A 15,671-nucleotide genomic window follows, 5' to 3' on the forward strand; every position below is an offset into this window, starting at 1 on the left:
GTTTACATTAAGAAAAACATTAAGGATGGCACAAGACAAAATATTATTATTATTACTGATGATGATGATGATCATCATCATTGTTTAACGTCCACTTTCCATGTTAGCATGGATTGGACAATTTGACTGAGGACTGGCGAACCAGATAGCTGCACCAGGCTCCAATCTGATCTGGCAGGGTTTCTACAGCTGGATGCCCTTCCTAACGCCAACCACTCCGAGAGTGTAATGGGTGTTTTTACGTGCCACCGGCACGAAGGCCAGTCAGGAGGTACTGGCAACGGCCACGCTCAAAATGGTGTATGATGATGATGATAACAATAATGTGCTTAAACTCATGCAATTCCTTGTGACTTACCTTACTAGCCTATAGGACCCAGACCTAGAATGTTTGCTGTTGCTCTTTATGATTAGCTCACAACCAATATAGGCCTTCTTGAGGTTATCGCAAATGATAGAAGGGGAAAGAGTAGAATCAAGTGAGATGAACTATGACATACCTCTTCGTCATCTCCACCAAATGTGACATCAGGATCATCGGCTGCATTGTTATCTTTGTTATTGCTCTGTTTATTCCGTCTAGAATTGAGAAGAAGAAGAAAGCAATAAAAACATAAGCTGATGAGTAAGCTGCAGCCCATATGCTAATCCTTTCTTCTGTTGAATAGCAATGGAGAAGACATTAAATACAGTTACTTAGGAAAATAGAGGAAATGAGCATCAGAATAAGGATAGCATCAACAGAAAGGTAACAATTCATATTTCGAAAATCAGAAATTTTATTATATTGTATTGGGTTGATGCATAATTAATTTAATTTACAACAAAAAAAAAAAGGTCATTAATTATGCACCAATCCAATAAATATAAGGTGATGAGCATGCTGGGCAAAATGCTTAAAGGTATTTCATCCATCTTTATGTTCTGAGTTCAAATTTTGCCAAGGTCTACTTTACCTTTCATCCTTTCGGAGTAGATAAAATAAGTGCCTGTTGAGTACTGGGGTTGATGTAATTGACTAACTGCCCCACTCAAAGTTGCTGGATCTGAAACTAATATATTCTAAATATTATCTATCGGACTTTCAAAGAGGTCAAATTGTTGGTGCTCGTATGGCAGGCGCTAGCGTAACAAAAACTGCCGAAATGTTTGGTGTATCAAGAAGTACTGTCTCAAGAAAACCAAAACTTTCAGATAGGGAGCGTCGGACTCTTACGCAAATTGTTAGAAAGGATCACAGAAGTACAGCTCCCAAAATTACTGCAGAGCTTAACACAGTAATGAGTTTGTGGAAACTCGTGAACCCAGTTTCCACAAAAACTGTTTGCCGGGAGCTGCAGAAAGCCAGATTTCACAGGAGGGTTGCAATCAGAAAACTACTACTTTCAAAAACAAATGTTGCAAAGCATTTAAAGTGGAGGAAAAATCTACAGAATTGGTCCCCAGAACAGTGGAAGAATGCTATTTTCTCGGATGAGTCATCCCTTACCTTATTTCTGACCACCAGCTGATCAAATTCATCCTATGTTTGCGGAGCTGTTTCTGGAGGGAAACACAATCTTTCAGGATGATAATGCACCAATTTACACAGCTAAAGTTGTTACTGAATGGCACGAAGAATATTCTAGCGAACTTGAACATCTTATCTGGCCAACACAGTCCCCAGATCTTAATATTATTGAACATTTATGGTGCATTTTAGAAAAACAAGTAAGGAGTTGATATCCTCCACCATCATCACAAGAACTGGAGACTGTTTTAGCTGAAGAATGGAGAAAAATTCCTCTGGAAACAATTCAAACTTTGTGTGAGTCCATACCTCATAGAATTTAAGCTGTAATTACTGCCAAAGGCAGTCCTTCCCCATATCAAAATAAAATTGTTAGAAATTTTAAGGTGTCTCCATTATTTTGCCCAACCCCTGTATATATGTTATAATTTAGAACAAACAGTAAAAGTACTTGGAGTTTCAAATGTTGGAGAAGAGAGTGAATAGCGCATCGGCTATTTATGGCAACAGACACTATGAAAAACCATCGAAAAACTGTTCCTGCATGGAGAAAGACTTGTGCCCACTAAATGGAGCCTGTATGACCAAAGCCATTATTTATGAAGCCACTGTAAATTCTACGAACACTAATAATACAGTTTCATCCAAGAGATATGTGAGTCTCATGGAGGGAAATTTCAAAGCAAGATTCAACAATTACACCTTAAGCTCCAGGCACTGGAATAAACGAAAAACTACCAAATTATCCAGTTATGTGTGGTTATTAAAAGAACAAGGTGTCAACTACAAAATTTACTGGAAGATCTTAGCCAAGTGTAAACATACCTAAGATAGTGGTAAGTGTGGTCTTTGTAATATGGAAAGATGGCTCATCCGGAAAAGGTCTTTTGACCCCACTACATGTTTAAATTCAAGAGCTGAACTTTTTGGATCATGTCTACATTTCACAAAATACCTGTTACAGTTTTGCCCCCCCACCCCAAGATCACAGTCAGAATCCACATTTCTACTATGTTCCTGCACAAGCTTTCCCATGATTAACTTCCAATAATTTTTAATACATATTTTTTCATTTTTTCCTTTTTAACTGTGTGAGTGTGTACATGTGTGTGTATATGTATGTGTATATATTATATGTATATGTGTGAATGTGTAATATGTATGTATATGAATGTAAGACTACCCGGTGCATATGTGCGACTTTCATGCACAAGCCCCCTTTATTTATACGGATATGCATATGCTTGTATATATGCAGGAGTGTGAATGTATGTCTGTATATATATATATATATATATATATATATATATATATATATATATATATATACATACAAATGTCTAAATATATATGTATTGTATTACGTGTATGCATGTAAGCACCTATGTGTATATGAGGTTGAGGTTGCGTACACATATACATGTGTGTGTGTATGGATACGTGTATGTATGAATACGTTTGTACGTATGTAGATGTGAACGCAGGAGGTTTATGTCTATGTATTGTGAGACTATGGTTGCATGTATTTTTTAACCTTTTTCTTTTTCTACCTATTAGAGTAACTTCCCTTTTATTCAACAGTTTTTCATAGCATCTGTTGCCATTAGTAGCTCATGAGAATGTATCGTAGTTCTTTGCTCTGATATTCGAAACTCCGAGTACTAAAATGACAACCTTTTACTGTTTGTTCTAAATTATAACATATATAAATAATCCTCTATTTTAATATCGAGGTGTCATTCTTTTGTAGTTACTTATTATTATTATTATATATATGTATATAAATGTGTGTGTGCATGTATGTGTGTGTTAGTATCTCCCTGTTTTGACACTGTGTAACAATTATAAATGAATATCAGTCATACAAGCAGTGTCCTTCGTTTCCAATTTTCCATGAAGAGTATGTCTGACCAAGTGGAAATGTTGGTTTCAAATTTTGTTACAAAGCCAGCAATTTCAGAGCAGAGGCTAAGTCGATAACATCAACCCCAGTTCTCAACTGGTACTTATTTTATTGACTCTGAAAGGATGACAGGCAAAGTCAACCCTGGCAGCATTTGAACCCAGAAGGAATTACCACAGATCTGCCTCAATGAATTGTATGACCCATGCAAGCATGGAAAAGATGGCATTAAAAGAATGATAACGACAACGATGTTGAAAATAAGTAAATAACTTAAAAGACAAGAAACAGAAAAGTTAAATTTTAAAACAGATTTTGCAAGTTAAGTATTACTTACCTTTTGTTAACCAAAAGATCCAAGACTTCATAAACTAATGCATATAAATATTCAACCTGAGACAGGAAAAATAACAAAATATGTTAATAAAACATGAAAGGAATCTTAAACCAAGGTATTACTTTAAATTAATTATATTTAAGTTAGAATTGCTCACATTAATCTGCTGGACTTTGGCTACATAAAATATATCATAGCCATAGACAGTGTGTCAAGCTAAGTGAAATCATAATTATGGCCAATGTCAAGCTAGGTGAAATCGTAGTCATGACAAGTAATGGTGACTCGTAAATGGTATCTGTGCCAGTGACGCATAAAAGGTACCCATGCCAGTGACATGTAAAAGGCACCCAGTGCACTCTGTGGAGTGATTGGCATTAGGAAGGGCATTCTGCCATAGATACCAAGCCAAAACAGATTGGAGCCTGACAAACCATCTTACCCATGCTAGTATGGAAAAGACATTAAATGCTAGAAGAATTGTGTCCCACCCACATGTAACAACACTTCACCTGCTCTACCTGAAGAAACTAAACTATAACTCCTCTTCTATCTGCAAAATTTCTCTTCCTCACATTTCCTCTTCATAAATTATGATTGTTTGCCAATCCTTTTTCTTACCTTCACTGCCCTGCTCACTGTATCACTGCTCCCCCTCACACCCAACACCCACACACTATTTTTCTATCTTATTTCAATGCTTAGATCTTTGTTACTCGTGAGTATACCCTAGCACTACATCATCTCTCTTTTGCTGTTTCCTACTCTCTCTCTCTCTCTCACTTTCTCTTGTTTTTTTTCTCTGACTAGGTAACCAACTATCTCTTTAACATCAGCATACTTATTTCTGGCCACTTTCTTGTACCTCTCTCTCATTCTCTATCTATTTTCTCTCTCTCACTGGGTAACCATGTACCTCCTCTATAGCAAGACACCCATTTCTGCCACTCTATTTCTCTGTTACACTAACCTTTCATCATCTGATACTGGATCACCTCCTCTAATGCCCTCTCAGTTGTGGCAAGACACCTACTCCTGTCTCTCTGTCACACTTTAACCTTTCATCCTCTGAAGTTCCCCTCCTCAAATACCCTGCCCACCTCATAATTCCTTGTCTTATGAGCTACTTGGTTACTCTGACAGTGTTGGTGCCACGTTAAAAGCATCCAGTCGACACTGTAACATGGTTGGCGTTTGGAAGGGCATCCAGCTGTAAAAATCATGCCAAAACTAACCTTGCCTGTGCTAGTGCCATGTGAAAAGTATTCTGCAGAGTGGTTGGTGTTAGGAAGGGCAGCCAACTGTAAAATCCTTGCCAAAACAGACAATAGCCTAGGGTAGATATTTTTCTACTTGGCCGGCTCCTACCCATGCATGCATGGAAGATGGATGTCAAAGGATGATGATGGTGAGTGTATCATAAAAACAGTTTCATTACATATTTTATTGCTTTCGCTTTTACTCTAACTACAGATTTTATAGTGAAACAACCATAAATCTTCCCTCACCTTTCTACTATAGACACACGTTGAACCTTGTATGAGAAGTGCAGCTTCGGCAAAGTTCATCGTTCGCCCACCGTCAAAGGTTATAGCTACATTTTCCAACTGAAAAAGAATGAAATACAAACTGTTATATTTTCTTTGAAAAACAAACAAATAAAAAACATTTAAAAATTAATAATGATACATCATATTGGTATTTAGCCATAAATTTACAAGTGATAAGTATAAACTAATGTATAGGCTCAGTACATTATTTAATCAATTCATGAGGGATAAAAACAAATAACTTGGGGAGCATTTAAACTAAAATTTAAAAAGAACAAGATTGAACACAGCATTTCAGCCCAGTGTTCTACAAATTGTTACTCTTATAATAAAATAGAGGAATGACTGGTGTAAACTATAAAGAAATTGATGTGAATGAAATCTTTAAAAACAAATAAATCAGAATTATATTGAAGTTATGAAATTTAACCATGATAGAAATTATCTCCCATGCGTTTTATTTCCCAAGTTTATTTGTAAATAAGCAACAATTATTTGGAAATTTTGTGCCCTCCATACCTTTCTGAAGGATATTAATATGCATTTCTCCTGTGCAGATACACAATAAAATCCCTGCAGAAGATATGAACTCAGAGTACAAGTCATTTTAAGCAAGTGTCTTTGTTTATAGTTCAAGTTTGTTAGATGGAAACTGTAGAAGTCTATCTACCTATCTATACATATAAATACACACACACCTACTTACCAGGTGCAATATATAAATTTACCCCTAATACAAATTGAAACATTTTTACTTGCAAAAATAGTTGCAAATGTCATATAATGCTTCCTAACGTTCCTTTGTTTTATTGCTTACCCTTAAGTAAGTATGGCAGCTCAAACAAAACATGAACAAAGTCTAACATTGAAAATGGATGGTATAAAGAATTAAGGGTTACAGTGAAAAGCAAATGGTGGCCATTTTGAATGGTAAATCATCCTCATCATCATCATCGTTTAATGTCCCCTTCCATGCTAGCATGGGTTGGACGATTTGACTGAGGACTGGCAAACCAGAAGGCTGCACCAGGCTCCAATCTGATCTGGCAGAGTTTCTACAGCTGGATGCCCTTCCTAACGCCAACCACTCCAAGAGTGTGTGCTTTTACGTGCCACCGGCACGAGGGCCAGTCAGGCGGTACTGGCAACGGCCACGCTCAAAATGGTGTTTTTTACGTGCCCCCTGCACAGGAATATATAAAATATTGTCAATAATCAACCTGTAAACTTACATCAAAACCTTAAACTTTATTTTATGATAAAATGAATAATAGGTAAATATATATGCTGCACCCAGTATATATATATACAACGGACTCTCCCATCATTAGATGACGTATGAGGGTTCAACAATTTCTTACGGAACAACCACACAGACGATTTGTTTATAGTGATCAAATGTTTTTGTGTAGACATAAGCTTACTCCTTCCATCAAATCGACATTACCTGTACAGGTGCAACTAGGTGCCACATGTCAGATGTCGAAATAATCGCAGAGCAACATGAAATGAAGTACTTTGCTCAAGAACACAATGCAAAGCCCGGTCTGGGAATCGAACCCACAATCTTGCAATCACGAGTGCAACACCCTAACCACTAAGCCATCCAGAAATGCAAGGGAGAAGGAGAATCTGCCTTATGTAGATCCAACTGAGGGACCAGCTATCTGAATCAACAGAGGCTTGGTAGATAAAGCAATTGAGAATATGAAGACAGGGAAAGCCCACCAGAAATCACCATTGAGATGCTTAAAATATCTGATGGAGTGGAATATAGCCTAGTCAAACATATAGTTAAGCAGGTTGTCCATAAGGGAGTTGTACCTACTGACTGGTGTAGCAGCATTATAGTCAGCTGCTGCAAAGGTGATGACTTAAACAGAAATAATAACAGAAGCATCTAATTGATGAAGCAGAAGATGAAAGTCATAGAAAGGGCCATAGCTTAATTAATTAGGAAGAGAGTAAGTGTAGATGAGATGCAGTTTAGATTTGTGCCAAGTAGAAGTACAAATGGTGTTATTCTTGGTTAGACAACTTCAGGAGAAGTATTTAGCCAAAAATAAACCTCTGCACTTGGCTTTTGTCAACATGGAGGAATTCTTTAACAAGGTCCTCTGCTTTCTTAATCTGGTGGTCAATGCAGAAGCTAGGAATAGATGAGCGGTTAGTGGGAGCTGTATAGGCCATGCAGATGGATGCTGCCAGTAAAGTAAAGGTTGGTAACAAGTATAGCAATGAGTTCAGTGCACAGGTAGGAGTTCACCAAGGATCAGTTCTCAGCTCCCTCTTCTTCATCTTAGTCCTCCAGACCTTAACAGAGGAATTTCAAGACCAGCAGCCTCTGGGAGTTCCTCTACACTGATGACCTTGTTCTTACAGCTGAATCACTACCTGGCTAGAGAAGAAATTTCAGGTGTGGAAGCAACGCCTGGAATCTAAGGGCCTTAGAGCTAATTTAGCAAAAACCAAAGTCTTAGTAAGTAGGAAAACAGATAAATCATAAGACCCTTCAGGCAGATCACCTTACTTTAAGATGTAAGAAGGCTGTTGGTGGAAACTCCATATGTTGTATCCAGTGCAAGTTTTGGACACATAAGAGGTGTAGTGGTATCATAGGAAGGTTAACAGAAATAGTTTTTATCTGTGGCAAATGTGCGGATACAATAAGCACTGAAAATGCATAGACTCCCTCAAATGCTTGTGGAGATCATTAGAAGTAGTAGACAGCTTCTGTTACCTAGGCATCCAAGTTTGCAGTGGAGGAGGAAGTTCTAAAAGTGTAGTTGTTAGAATAAGAATGGGCTGGGTAAGTCCAGAGAGCTTCTAAGGGCCTCTCCCTCAGATTGTATGATGCCTGTGTACATACAGCCATGCTACATGGCAGTGAAACATGGGCTTTGACTAGAGGACTTGTGAAGACTAGCATGCTCCACTGGATGGGTAATGTCAGTGTGCATGCATGACAGAGTATGAATGATTTAAGAGAAAAACATCCGATGTTGCATGCAAGACAGAAGACTGCGCTGATTTGGTCATGTAATGCATATGGATGAATGAAGACAGTTGCATAAAGAAATGCTGAGCTCTAATTATGGAGGGAACCTGTGGAAGAGGTATACGCAGGAAGACATGAGACAAAGTGGTGTGAAAGGGTCTTTGGATGTGGGGCCTCACTGAGGAAATGACAAGAGACCAGTAGTTGTGGCAATTTGCTGTACTTGAGAAGATGTGCTAAGCTAAGTAAAATTGCCATCATCCATACATACAGGCTTGTCCTTTACAGGTGCTGGTGCCACATAAATACACTCATGCCAGTGCTGCATAAATGCATCTGTGCCAGTAGCATGTAAAAAGCACCCAGCACATTCTGTAAAGTGGTTGCATTAGGAAGGGCCTCCAGCCATAGAAACCATGTCACAAGAGACAATTGGAATCTGGACAGTTCTTTGGCTGGTCAGTGCTATGTCAAACTGTCCAACTCATGCCAGCATAGAAGCTATAAGGTGTTACACAGGCACTTAACTATGAGTCCACTGCATCTTATAGCAGAAACAGCAGTAAGCTAATGAAGTTCATAAGATAATTGTTTACTCCTTAGTCATCTCATTTTCTGATGTAAATATATACGTATGTGTGTGTGTATTTGTGTCTTCTTGTCTTGACAATGTGTAAGTGAGGATCACTATTAAACAAGCAATGTCGTCTGCTTCAAGTTTTCTGTGAAAACACGTCTGGCTATGAGAAATATTACCATGCTTGAAAGCAGGTGGGGGCTGGTGACACGAAAGGCATTTGATCACGGAAATTCATCCTCAACAATTTCTGTTTGCTTATGCAAGCCTTGGAAAGTGGATGTTAACACAATGATGATGACAACGATGATAATGATGATGGTACACACATACACAAATCACTTGATGCTTGCATTATGAAGTGCAATACAATATGGTAGTAAGACTTGGAGTTTGATTGTGGGAAATTTGTGAAAGTTACATAAAAATGAAGTAAGCATGCTCTGCTGAATGTGGAACATTTAGTGTTCATGAACAACAGAATACAAACAAGCTGAGAAAAAACTGATCTAAGAAGCATCAGATATAATGTGCAAAAGAGAAGACTGTACCTGTGCTGGCACCACATAATAGCACTTGTGCCAGTGCCACATGAAAAGCACCCAGCACATTCTATAAAGTGGTTGGAAAGACATCCAGCCATAGAAACCAAGCCAAATCAGACTGGAACCTGGTGCAGCTCTCCTACTTGCCAGCTCAAACCGTCCAGTGAAGGCCAGCATGGAAAACAGACGTTAAAGGATGATGATGATGATGATGACGACAGACATAGATGGAGGTTATCAATGGTGTAAAATGGATGGAACTTGCAGAAGAGGTGGTCATGGGAAGAAGTAGTAAAGACTGATTTCAAATGGCTGAATTGCATGAAGGGGATGAAAGACTATGACAAGTGGTGTGCTTTAGAAGACCCCTGCCCCCCATACAGAAACAATGATGATGATGGTGATTGAGATTGAGATGTATAATATCTACATATGGGCTTTCTTGCTCTCCCAACAAATAATCATTTGTCATATTCTCTCTCTTCTGTCTGCTTGACATCTCTCTTTCTCTCTCACCACCACTTCACTTCTATTACTACTTGTCACTCTTTCTCAGCACTTTGTTCTATCCCTTTGACATGTTCTCTCTCTCTCTCTCTCTCCCTCTATTCTATCTCCTTGACATCTCACTCTCTCTTTCTCTCTCACCATCACCCACCTCTATTACTACTTCTCCCTGTCTCTCTCTCTCTTCCATTATGCTCTTCCCCATCACTTTGTCTTCACAAATTCAGACTCACACACACATTTGTTGGAAACACTTAATACACTTAAATCTCAATCATGTTGTTTCAGTGACTTAACCATCAACCGACATCTAGCTACATATCACAATTTTCTGTCTTCCATCACTTCTCACTTCTATCATTCTGGCTTTCACTAATACTCTATCCTATATCACCTTCTCTCTCTTGTTCTTTTACCATACAACAGGATAGAAAAGTAAGGAATAGTTAAGCTAAGACAACACAAGAAAGAGGAGGCCCTCTTTAGTCTTACAAGGGAAGGTAAGGGAGTTTCTTGGGTGCCAATGAATGATTAAATGGAGACAATGTAGAATAGAAATCGAACAGAGATGATGTAGGTTGTTTTGCCAAGGAACAAGACAACTCTTTAATGCTGGAGCTATGATAAAATGCACCTAGCAGACTCTGTAAAGTGGTTGGTGATAGGGAAGATATCCTGCTGTGGAAACTATGCCAAAAATGCTGTTCTAGCAAGCTATGGTCCTTGCTTCATCAAGGATGGTTGTAACTCCAGATAAAATCTAACTTGGACTGTAATAACCTATTCAGCCCATGTCAGCATAGAAAAGTGGACATAAAAATGTTAGTGGTATGCATGTGCATATCTTTCACAGATGTATAGTGACGAGAAAACTAAAACACTGCTCTTTGGATTATGATATTTGTTCTGCCCTGAGTTATAGGCACTTCCCTTGCCCTTGGAAACTTGAAACCAGTTATGCTATTGTTCATAATAGTTGATATAAAATAAATAAATACTGAATTACTAGTCCAGTTTATTTACTCATTGGACTATTTTATAATCTTCACCCCGATAACTTATCTGTGTATGTAGACAAACCAATGTGAAACTAGAAAACAAGTATGATACAATATAATCTTTTGATAAATCAATATTTGCCCACCTCTTCTAAGTAGTCCTCAAGATGACTAGCAATATCAACATCCCAATTTTTAGTCAGATCACGGATGGGTTGCAACATAAAGTTGAAGCGGCCATCATCTTCCAGCACCATTGTTACTGTAAAGAAGAAAAATGATTATACATTTTAAACAATATTATCAAATTTCAAAAAAGAGTAAAACAGAAATAATATATTTAACTTTTCAAGATGGCAGTAGAGAGAAATTTAAGAGTTACAGTAGTTATACAAATGTGAAGCAGGGTGATTAATAAATATTGTAGTGGTTTAACCTTTTAGCATTTAAACAAGCCATATCCAGCACAAATAATCCACTTTATGCTCAAATGGAGACCAGATCTGGCCTCTAACACCTACCCTACAATGTCATCCCAAAAATAAACAATCACATCATTGGAATCTCAGTTATGAGATAATGCATGATTATTTCAAAACAAGCCAGCATGGAAAACGGATGTTAAAGGATGATGACGATGATGAATGTGAATAAATAAGCATTACATTTCAGAGAGTAATCTGAATACTAAAGGGTTAAAAGCAACTATATGATGCCATGCTACATCCTTTGCAAAGACAAGTCATAATGGCTTTGACCATGTAGCTGCAAGCATATAGCAATAGCAAGGCACAACTATAATATCTAATAGGGAAGAACGCTGAAGGCATTAACTGTGAAAAATGTTTCAACCCTCTTGATTGAAATCCACCTGAGACCACCCCAAGTTACTATATAAACTTCCTGTTTTAAAATGATCTAAATTAAAAACCTTCCTTCTAAATTTCATGTTAATTTATGTTCCAGATACCAGCTTAATGATGAGAGTTATTTTAATAAATTCTTCATTATTTAAAAAATTAATTGCAACATAGGTAGTTTATTTTGAAAAAATATGGTAACAAAAGGGTAAAAACAGTTATAATGAACATCGAAAAATGAACATAACACAGATATTGGTTGACTTGGTTTAGAACTAGCTACAAGTAAAAATAAATACAATATTTAAGGCAGCTATAAAGTGATCAGTGTAATTCTGTCCAAGTTATGAAGAAGGATAACTTGTTGTTACTAGTAATGGAGGTACTGAAAAAGATCACAGGCACTCCCCTACCTTTTAATTATTCATTATAAATTTTTTAGAAATGTATGTCCAATTTAAATATCAAAGGTTGAAAGAACTTTCAAGAAATGACAGGAGTCTTTGCTACCTCTTCTATGACACTAATAAATTTCCATCTGTAATATTTTATTGTTTGACATAATTTCGAATCTTAAATACTTCGACAGAGCAAGCTCTGAATGCACATCAGAGCAGACAAAGGGAGATATGCAAAGAAGTAATCTGAGCAAGATGGAAGGAGATGAGTGTCAAAGATGCAAATGAGGCAGCAAATGTATATCAATCTACAGATATACACACACAAAGCTTGCATCACTACCTCCATCTTAAAACACGTTTTATGCATGGAAATTGGGGCTTCTTGAGTACTGCATACCGTCAATCAACATGGTCCTTCAGAAGATGTAACAGCTTATCTTTAGTAATATAATGTCCTTCTTTATCAACTACTTGCCAACCTAGACGTAGTGGTATGTCTCCTTTCATTTATCTCTTCCTCCATATGCACCATATGCCTGCAGCACCAGCTGTCTTTTCTTTTGCATGCTACTTTCTGAGACAACAATAAGTGAAATAAGTTTAGAGCTGCAATTTCAATCTACTTGTAAAATCATCATCCTTTAACATCCATTTTCCATTTGGTATGGTTTGACGGTTTGAACCACCAGGTTTCAGTCTGATTTGGCTTGGTTTCTAAGGCTGGATGTCATTCCTAATGCCAACCACTTTATAGTGTACTGGGTGCTTTTAATGTGGCACCAGTACAAGCGCTTTTATGTCATGCTAGCACATAAAAGGTCAATCCTCTTCATCAGGGGGAGTGGCCTTAACACCTCTGTTGTGGAGGATGGGTCTTCTTGAATACAGTAACGTGCTAGATATCTCAATCCTTGGCACCTTGCTGAACTCAAAAGTTCTGTCCTCTTTGCAAAACTCTGTACATATATCATTTTGTCAAAGCAAATATTTGCACTTTCATTTACAGCTACTGTGATAATTCTTATTTGATAAAGATCTAATATTTTTCTTAGCCTACATATCAATCTCACTCTTTTGAAACCTTTAAAATGATAAACCACAACTCAGATCTTAGTCCTTTAGCATTCAGATTACTCTGTCAAATGTAATGCTTATTTATTCACGTTGTTTTGAATTTATCATCTATTGTCTTGTAACTTTGATATTTCGATGGTGTGATAGTTTATTTTAAGAATGACATTGTAGGGTAAGTGTGAGAGGCTGGATCTGGCTGATTTAACCATAAAACAAGTAGAACATTTGAGCCTGATATGTCCAATTTAAATATCAAAGGGTGAAGGAACTTTCAAGAAATGACAGGAGTCTTTGCTACCTCTTCTATAACACTAATAAATTTCCGTCTGTAATATTTTATTGTTGGACATAATTTTGAATCTTGATGCTCTGAATGCATATAGGAGCAGACAAAGGGAGATATGCAAAGAAGTAATCTGAGCAAACCTGAGGGCACTGCACCTCGAAGAAAACATGATATAGGACTGTAACATGTAGTCTATGGTACTGCAAACTTATCTAACTTATGCCAGCATCGAAAAATGAACATAACACAGATATTGGTTGACTTGGTTTAGAACTAGCTATGCAAACCAATCTTGTATTAAACCTTTTGCAGCCTCTACATCTGCACCATTATGGTAGTTATTGATATATAATGCATCGCACTGTCAATAAATCATTCTTTTATTTAGTAGTCAGAGGATGACCGATACCCTAATGCTTTGGAGCCCTTAACTGTTTGTATGCAGTGGACAATCAAGACAATGTATATTACATGTCATATATCTCCAAGACGCTGCTATGCTGGAGGGTGTTAAAAACATCTTCCAACAATTCTTTCATTTCCAGTTTCATCTTACTTCTTCATCAAACTTATTGCAAACACCTCATTTTTGCATTTGGAGGGTACACTTAATTTATAAGACATAAAATGGGAATAATATTTGTATAGTGTCCTTGTTTATTTCCACTAATACCACGATGGCACTTTTCTATTTCATCTGGAGCAATTTTTTTTAATGTGCACCATTCAGAGGTGAGAATGTAATAATGGTTCTAAGTTAAAAACTTTTCCTACTTGTGATGATTAAGAATATGACAGGATGGTGTTTGCTTTGAAGTGAAACAAATGTCTACGAGACAATGCTCTGTGTAAATACACAAAAGCCAACAGTGGATGTGAAGTCGATATCTGGAAGTTAATAAACCAGTGCTGTATCCACTTGACCGTCTAGGTTGGCAAGTGGTAAATAAATAAGGACAATATATTACTAAAGATAAGCTTAGCTAGCTCAACAATCAAGTAGATCATGAAAATGACACTGAATGAAACTTGAAATACACCAACTGAGATCATAACAGTTTGCGTGCAAGTTAATAAAGACAAAGTGGACTTCTGCAATAGCTGAAAGTCCGTCGGAGGGAATATAAGAAATATATAAACTGGAAAGTTGCTTTTTCGAGTTACTTCCTTTATTTTATTTATTGCTAAACACAAGGTCTTACACTACAAACATTTAAAATAATAATTGATAGGGAAAACAAGGAAATCAAAGTTTAAAAAATAATGAATCGTATTAACAACATAGTCAGTAAATATTAGCAATTATGTTTCACGATTATTATTGTTATGCTTTGCAAAATTATATTAAGTTTTTCCTTAATTCTCAACATCGTGATATAAACAACCTCTCTTTCATTTATTACGAAAAACAATATGAAATGAATGTCACACGAAAGACTGAAAATTAACAAAAATTACATTTTCAATAAGGCAAATGAAATACAGCAAGATCAAGAGTAGTTTTGCTCAAGTTTTAAATATAAACAAATACCTTTTAATATAATTGTCACCTCATTCGGGACATTTACTTTTCATACAATCCGCGCTGTAATATACTAATGTCTACATGTAAACTAAATGCTGATTGGTCTAATTTAGAAATGACGTCATAACTCTGCTAAAACTAACCAATTGTTATCGTTGTAACTAATACTCGCGATACTTTTCCTCACGCTCGTTACTTTCGGCAACAGACTTTTTCTAGACTCCCTCCTAAGTTTTTGTCAATTTCAGCATCTTTCAAATGAATGACCACTGTAACGGGTTGACATCGTTCCGTTTACTATACAGGTAATTCGTCAACGACTAAGAGTATGGCAAATTTAGAAGCACTAAAATATGTTTGATATCCGTATTATTTGATATAAAAGTTCTAGGGAAACTGATGGCCTGCTTTTTGAATAAACGGAAGTTTTTTTTTTTTCATCGAAGTTAAATTTGCTTGACAAGGGATTTGGTTTGTGTAGAAATGGAAACAATTATATGATGGCAGAGATATGATTGTTATTCACAACACATAATCACCATTATATTAACTTTTGCTTTACTCAGACATCATTTTTGATACGAACTATTGGCAACAGGT

At 36.8% G+C, this 15,671-nt stretch overlaps 1 protein-coding gene across 4 annotated transcripts in view; it reads right to left on the reverse strand.

The window, feature by feature from the left end:
- The window catches only part of LOC106881080 (condensin-2 complex subunit H2), a 37,391-nt gene extending 22,237 nt beyond the window's left edge, over positions 1–15,154 (reverse strand). For all 4 annotated transcript variants that reach the window (XM_089353860.1, XM_014931299.3, XM_014931298.3 and 1 more), the window contains exons 1-5: positions 15,078–15,154; positions 11,072–11,187; positions 5,259–5,357; positions 3,751–3,806; positions 501–579 (exon numbers count right to left, since the gene is read on the reverse strand). In XM_089353860.1, the coding sequence (XP_089209986.1) occupies positions 501–579; positions 3,751–3,806; positions 5,259–5,357; positions 11,072–11,182 (345 nt within the window). In that variant the 5' untranslated portion in view covers positions 11,183–11,187; positions 15,078–15,154. The remainder of the gene's footprint in view (positions 1–500; positions 580–3,750; positions 3,807–5,258; positions 5,358–11,071; positions 11,188–15,077) is intronic.
- Positions 15,155–15,671: the final 517 nt, after the last annotated feature.

This window comes from Octopus bimaculoides, chromosome 6, assembly GCF_046866305.1.
Source record: "Octopus bimaculoides isolate indiv1 chromosome 6, ASM4686630v1, whole genome shotgun sequence".
NCBI lineage: Eukaryota > Metazoa > Mollusca > Cephalopoda > Octopoda > Octopodidae > Octopus > Octopus bimaculoides.